Genomic DNA, 7,041 nt, shown 5'->3' with positions numbered 1-7,041 from the left:
TTAAATCTAATTATTAAAATAGTAATATTAATTTACTTCTTAGATATTATTGTTATTATATATCATCGTCAAGTATTAATATATTAATACAAATAATATAAAATAATTATTATTAATTATCATTACTATCATTAATTATTATTATTATTAATTTATGATTATTAATATTATTTATTTATAACTATCATTTAAAGATATTCAAAATACTACTATTATTATTATTCATTATTATTACTTATCATTATAATTATTATTTAATATTCATATTATTTTTGTTTAAAATATTATTTATATATTTATTACATTCAATTTATTTCAATGTAATATAATTCAATTCAATTCAATTCAATTCAATTCAGTTCAGTTCAGTTCAGTTCAGTTCAGTTCAGTTCAGTTCAGTTCAGCTCTGATAAGTTCAGTTCAGTTCAGTTCAGCTCCGATAAGTTCAGTTCAGTTCAGTTCAGCTTTGATAAGTTCAGTTCAGTTCAGTTCAGTCCAGTTCAGCTGTTTTATGCCGAAGAGAACATGCCCTGAATATACAACACCTAATTGTTATGAACAAATTTTCGTTTAAAACATTTATGAATGAAGAATTTCTCAATTTGATACCATTTACGAGTCCTTTTAGATGTTAGGTTACTAGTCGTAGTGCATTTCAAATAAATACAACAATATTAGGAATAATAAGTTATATTGTTAAAAGATTCAAATGTAATTAGTCAAAAGTTAATCTTAAAGGCGATGTGTAAAACCAAACGTATGCAAGAAAAAGAGATAGAGAAAATCGTATTTTAATTTATTTAAACACATTAAAGGCTACTACAAAATCTATAACCAATCTTTTCATCAAAATAAAAAACTATAACCAATCAACCACATCTTCGACACCTAGACTCTGGACATTGCTACACCTACCGACAGATACCACTACTAATAATAGAGCATCAAAAACCAATTATTATGTTGAGTTGGATTTCATTACCACAAATCTAAAAAAGTCTTTTATTAATGGTGAATAGTCTACTCGATGGGTAGACAAATTATTTTTTTTCCTAGACTCTCATATTAACCAGTATGAAAGGAAGTAAACAACATATTTAAAACTTTAGCATAACAATGCCATTGCCGCAGCAAATTAAGGGGGTAAAGACATATAGCACTGTAGAACATATCCCTAGAGGAGTTGCATAAATAAACACCCTCCATCCTAGAAATGATATTGTTTTATGTGGGGGTGAACTTTGAGAAAGCTACCCTTATTAGTGGGGTGAACTTTGAGAAAGTTACCCTTAATAGCAGGAAAGGCCAAAGAGTTAGGTTGAAATGAGTTTCAAGTTTCAACAAATGGGAAGTTTAGAATTACAATACTAAATGTACCAAATTTAAGAACAGACAAGTTGCCAAGCATTTTTAGGCAATCAAATGTAGCAAATTGAAGAGAAAGCTAACTTCTTGAAGATTTTTTTGAAAAAAACAATGCATCCATCAGTAGAGTACTGGACTAATTATGATTAGGGAAGAAAATTAACTAGTAAATGACAGCAGAAACTACTCCCAAGAGAAAGAAAGTGTCTGATGACCTCCACCTCCACTAGCAGAAGATGCATCAGTTTCATTCTGGAAAACATCTTGGCAGAGGCTGTTATTGCTCCTCATGTTAGCGAAAAGTCCGGAACTTTCTGGATGTCCTTCCAATCCATGGCTCTGGGAGGAATACTGAGAAGCAAGATTATTGTAATGTAGGCCGGAAAGCATAGGCCGAGTAGGGTTTATCGGGCTAGGATGATGGATCATACGGCCCAAACCCATCTCAGGAGTCTCAGCAGTTGATGATGACAGAAGAGAGAGAGCACGATCTGAGTCCATCACTTGGTTTAGGCCATTGCAGAAAATTGATTTTTGGGTGCTATTACTGCTGCCATCGTGATGAAGTGTTTGATCAGCTGAAGAAACTCCAGAAAGTGAGGTTTCAGGCACTTGTAAGAAAGGGAACTGCCTGCCCCTGTAGGCTTGAGAGTATGAACTAGGTACCGCGCTATTGTAGAGTGCTGGGTTGCTCTCAGATTTAACGCCTCCAGACCAAGTAGCAGTTACTGATGTAGCTGGAATAATTGGTTGATTGTTGAATGCCAAGAATCTGCTACCTAAATAAGATGAAAATAATTCTAGCAGTATTAAGGTTTTATACAAATATGGTAACAAGAACTTTGGAACTTCAAACGGTTTCTAGCTTACACAGGTTTCAGTCTAACACAACAAGGGAGCATAGGGTCAGAGTTTCAGACAATTCTGCTTGTACTTGCCTGCCTTGCTAAATATGGGACTGCAAAATCTATGCATAGCTAAAAAAGTTGCAATATACTTTTCATTTTAGTTCAAATACCCATGTCAGATTTTCAATGCTCTGATGTGAGTATTGACATTTTATTACTACATTTGGATTCAAATAATTTTTTTTCTTCTCTAAACTATCAGAGTCAACATTTGGAAACATAAGTCTTTGACATGAGTACCCAAATCCGAGTAATATAGATGTTCAAAGATGTCATGGAAAATAACCTCATGCATATATATTACTGAAGGAAAAATCCGAACCTTGACTAGCAGAAAGAAAATTTCCATGAGTCACAGGCAAAGGTTCAGGTTGAGGCTTCCTTCTACGGCGATTATGCCCTTCAAGACGTTTCCTACAACTCCTTTTTCCCTCATCAAATTCTTCCAGTGAGTGGAACCTACAAATGTCAATCGAAGATGTTTAGTTCTACCCAGATCCAGCATACATAGCAGCTACTTATGGTGCTTTTTATTTTTGGCTTGATCAAAGAAGGAAATGGCCAGAATACACTATCAGCAATGATTTAGGTGCGTAATATACATTCTATTTAGGTCAAAACTTAGGTATGCAAACATTGCGAAGTAAAGATACCATCTGAGCTTCATTGATTGAACAAATCATAAAGGAATTAAAACATATCAACCAGACACACACAGCCAGCTGTACTCACTTATGGTATAAGTCTATAATCAAGTACCTTTCAAAAGTTCACAATACTGTTTTCACTGTAATGCCGTTACTCCTCAAGGACTAAAATTATAGTAATCCAAACTACTAACCATAATATTTCCAATTTCATCAGGCCAACAAGGAAACTCTAAAAGTATCTTCAGTAGCAGAGTTCTAAAGACAAATTTTTAAGAGCATAAAAGCAGCATAAGCAAAAGCTCTTATGAGCTATGTTATTCAGGCTTTTTCATTTTACCTCAAATACCTGTGTCGGATGCTGGACCGTCCGACATGGGTGTGAACTACTTCAACACTTCATTTTAGGCCAAAATCATTGAAATCTTTCATACCCGAGTTCAAGTAACATAGCTCATCAGAATTCAATTAAGCTTTTACAGAGCAACTTTACCTGCTGCATTGCTGGCAGAAGCGTTGTACATTACCCCCAATTGTAACTCTTGGGGTCTTGGAGTGCATCTCACAAACTTTATGGCGCCGGTGGTAGTCCCGGCATTTACTAAGGTCTGCCTTGCATCCATCCACCAAGCACGAAACGACTTGGCCTCCGCTACTCGGTATTCGAGGCCTTTTAGATGATCCAGCTGTTGATAAAAATGGGTCCATAAGAGGATAGAGTGTATGATCCTCGAAGTTGTTAGCCAATCCTTTTCCAAAGTCACCTAAACTTCCAAGTTTCAAATCCACAAGGCTCTCCCCCTCTGCCTTCTTCTCTGTTTCAAAGCTAGAGGACCCAAAAGTGGCTGAAAGAATAGTAGCAATCCCAAGCTTCTCCAACTTAGCCAAGTCACAGTAATTCCTCTTTAGATTATAGCCCATATAATACAATAACCTTCTCTTTTTTTACTATTATTGTCCTCCTGTAATGAGAATATGACAAAACATAGATATGATAATGAGGAAAGCCTATAATTACCCAAAAATCTTGAACATTCATCTCTTTTAAAAGCCAATAACACAAAATATTGTAGACTTTAGTCATTCGAGATTCTAAGAATAGACTTTAGTCATCAGAGATTCTTTGGTGAATACCTAATCTTTGTAATGATTAGGATAATTAGGTTCCACTTAGGTTATAGTACTAGCATATATCAGTCATTTTCTAAGTGGAATTAATTAGTCTTAGGAAATCAATTAGGATTAAGACAAAGAGAGAGGCCCTCCAATTATAAATAAGTGCAAGTAGCATTCTGAAAAATACTTTGGAGAACTAGAACAACTTCCACCAAACAAAAAACCTCAAGCTAGCTCCTTTTCTTTAGAATATTATCATGAAATTAAACATGATTCCTTTTTCAACTAAAGTATGACAATAAATCACATGGAAATAGTAAAACCTCAAGCTAAATAACATAAGAAATACTATTCTAGTACTTCTATTATGCTTGAAACTAGAAAAAAGTTACATAGAGCTACAAGTGCAGAATAGGTAAGTAAAGACTTCTTTTTTTTTTTTACCATATGACTCTGCCACACAAGAAGTCAGGTTTCTGAAACCCCAAAACCCAGTTCCAAAAAGGCACAGATTTTGGAGAAAATGGACTAAAAATAGGCAAATTCAGGAAAGACTAGAAAAGAAGAACAGGTATAAGAATAGAAACTAGAAAGCATACTAAATTAAGGCAAAAGTAAGGATAACAAAAGAGAATGAGATTGAAGAAAAAGCTGTAAAATTTACAAAATGGGTACCTGGAAATTCTCAGAAACCAAGCAGATTGTATAATTTCTAGACTGTCAAATTAAGGGGTGCACAGAAAATCCAAGAAAGTGGGAGTAATAGAAGGCCCAAACACTTAGGAAAGGAAGAAAGCAGAGATGTAAACTACTTGTAATACTTCTAAGTAGAGCTAAATGCCTATATAAAAATTGAAATTAGCTTAAAAGGCAGTGAGTGAGGTGGGAAAAAAACTCACAAAAAAAAGTTGCAGAACAAGGACACTGATCTGGGCTTCCCAACCATTCATTCTCTGACAATGATTCCATTACTAACCAATAATATTGCAACAGTGTGGATCAGAGAGAGAGAAGAAAGCAAGAGATGGATTACTATTTTAGTAGAATAGTAGGTTTTTTTTAGCAGGAACAAGAGAAAAGAAAAGCTAAGGCTATATCTAACGTAGAAGTAGAAAAATTATTGGGACTACACTTACAAATTAGAGAGAGAATGAGAGTGAAAGATAGAGAGATAATGGTTGATGTTAACTGTTAAGAAGGAAAAGAAAAGAGTTAGGCTTTCTTTTAGAGTATATTAGTAGAAAGTCTGACAAAAATAATAATTATATAAATAGAAAGTAGTGTGTATAACCATCATGCTTCGTGGAGGTGGTGGGGGACTCACTTTGTGACTTTGAAGTGTTCGAACTCCACTAGTTATCTACTTGTGCTAGGGAGCAGAGATTCCCTTACATCCCCTTACTCTCAAGCGTTAGACCTATGACTAGACTAGGTTAACTAACCTGCTAAAGGTGTTGATCCAGTAGAGTCATAGAGGCCTCTAAAAAGTAGTGTGTAAATGTGTAGAGGCTTGCAGTGAGTAGAAAATGGAAGTTTGTAAAACAAAACAAAAAAAGAAAAAAGAAGGATTTTTGAAAAGAAAAGTAAGAATTTTCCTCACTTCCTTCTCTCAAAAAAAAAAAAAAAAAAAAAAAACGAGTGGAGGGGAAAGGGACAGGGTGTAGTTGCTTTCAACTTTTTTGAGTGAAAATTGAAAAGTACAAAGAGAAGAAAGGTATGGTGTTGAGTACTTTCTTGTGTATAATGTGTCTCACATAGTCACATTGGATGATGTCTCGTTGCTTGAGTTTTCTTCTCCCCACTTTCCCCACATCTTTTTAAGTTTTAATTTGGATCTTTAACATAATACTACTACTACCTATGGAAGTTTTGCAAGAATACAAAATTCCCTTTAGAATTAGAACTCTACATGGGACATGCAGTGGTGAATAAATCTATGTTTCTCGTACGTTAGAGTAAATCTATGACTTCACTTCCTAAGATGTTTCTAAATCTTTGGTATCTAACTTTCATTTCTCTTTTTCAACTCAAGTTATTTGTTACTTTGCCCATTTTGCTTTTTGGAATAATTTAATGGCATCTTGAAACTTTCTAGGAAACATTTGACGATAAATTAATTTCACATAAAAGTAGTCCTTAGTTAAACATCAGAATTGCAGCAGGTACTTAATACCTACTCCAATATCATTTAAGGTGTTAATACTTTTTGTAATAGAGTCCATATACCATGTATAAAGTTTAAAGCTTCAATGACGAATAAAGAAGGTTGGCCAAGTTGTGGGCCCTCCTTCACAAGGATTCGATTATTACGCCTTGTAATATAGAATCTCCAATTTCTCCTTGTGCAAAAGATATTCATCTTACCTTCAAAAAATACATCTATGATCTAGAGTACGATGGATGTCAACTAATTTAGTTGGTTAAAATCTTAAAAGATGATACTCAAAACCTGAAATTTAACATCGTATAACATTCGCTCTTGTAGCTCCCTCTACAAAAAATTGACCTGGAGTGCATATTAGACACGCTAGTATGGTGCAATATATTGGTATGAGCAAATCATATGGATGTATTTAGTCTTCTTTGTCAGAATTATTTGAGCAAATAAGCAAGAGGAAGTGAGTAGTGGGCTCCCACATCTTTTCTCCTCTTACACAGTTTTGGACGGCACTATATCGTGCAAAACAGAGAATTACTTCCATTTGCTCTCATCAATCATCCATGACTTGGAATAGCTGAGAAAAATCTTAATTCAATAAATATTTTGGTTCTATTTAACAATTAACACATAGTTGTTAGCTGATAATATTAGCTAATAACTAACTATATTAACTCGTTTAAAAAACTAATTGATATAGCTAACAACTAATTATATTTAATTTAACCATATTTGTTTTTCACCTCGAAATATCCAACATTCTCTCATAAAAAACTCCCTCTATCAACTATTTTAAAAGAGTTTGTCTTGTAGAAGACCGCCTACTTTTAAATTACAATTAGGCAAT

General features: G+C 34.0%; 1 protein-coding gene across 2 annotated transcripts; it reads right to left on the bottom strand.

Moving 5' to 3' along the window:
* Positions 1-1,313: 1,313 nt before the first annotated feature.
* On the bottom strand, positions 1,314-5,262 carry LOC104897537 (squamosa promoter-binding-like protein 16). 2 transcript variants are annotated; one of them, XM_010684425.4, is made up of 4 exons: positions 4,712-5,262; positions 3,414-3,882; positions 2,596-2,732; positions 1,314-2,144 (listed from the first exon to the last, which is right to left on the bottom strand). In XM_010684425.4, exons 2-4 carry the CDS (start codon positions 3,839-3,841, stop codon positions 1,549-1,551), a joined length of 1,161 nt encoding a protein of 386 aa, XP_010682727.1. In that variant the 5' UTR covers positions 3,842-3,882; positions 4,712-5,262; the 3' UTR covers positions 1,314-1,548. The 2 variants fall into 2 exon arrangements, with proteins under 2 accessions (XP_010682727.1, XP_010682726.1); XM_010684424.4 differs by having other exon boundaries at positions 4,936-5,262.
* Between the last annotated feature and the right edge of the window lie 1,779 nt (positions 5,263-7,041).

Source organism: Beta vulgaris, chromosome 6 (genome assembly GCF_026745355.1).
Source record: "Beta vulgaris subsp. vulgaris cultivar EL10 chromosome 6, EL10.2, whole genome shotgun sequence".
NCBI lineage: Eukaryota > Viridiplantae > Streptophyta > Magnoliopsida > Caryophyllales > Amaranthaceae > Beta > Beta vulgaris.
This window is presented reverse-complemented; position numbering and strand designations above follow the sequence as displayed.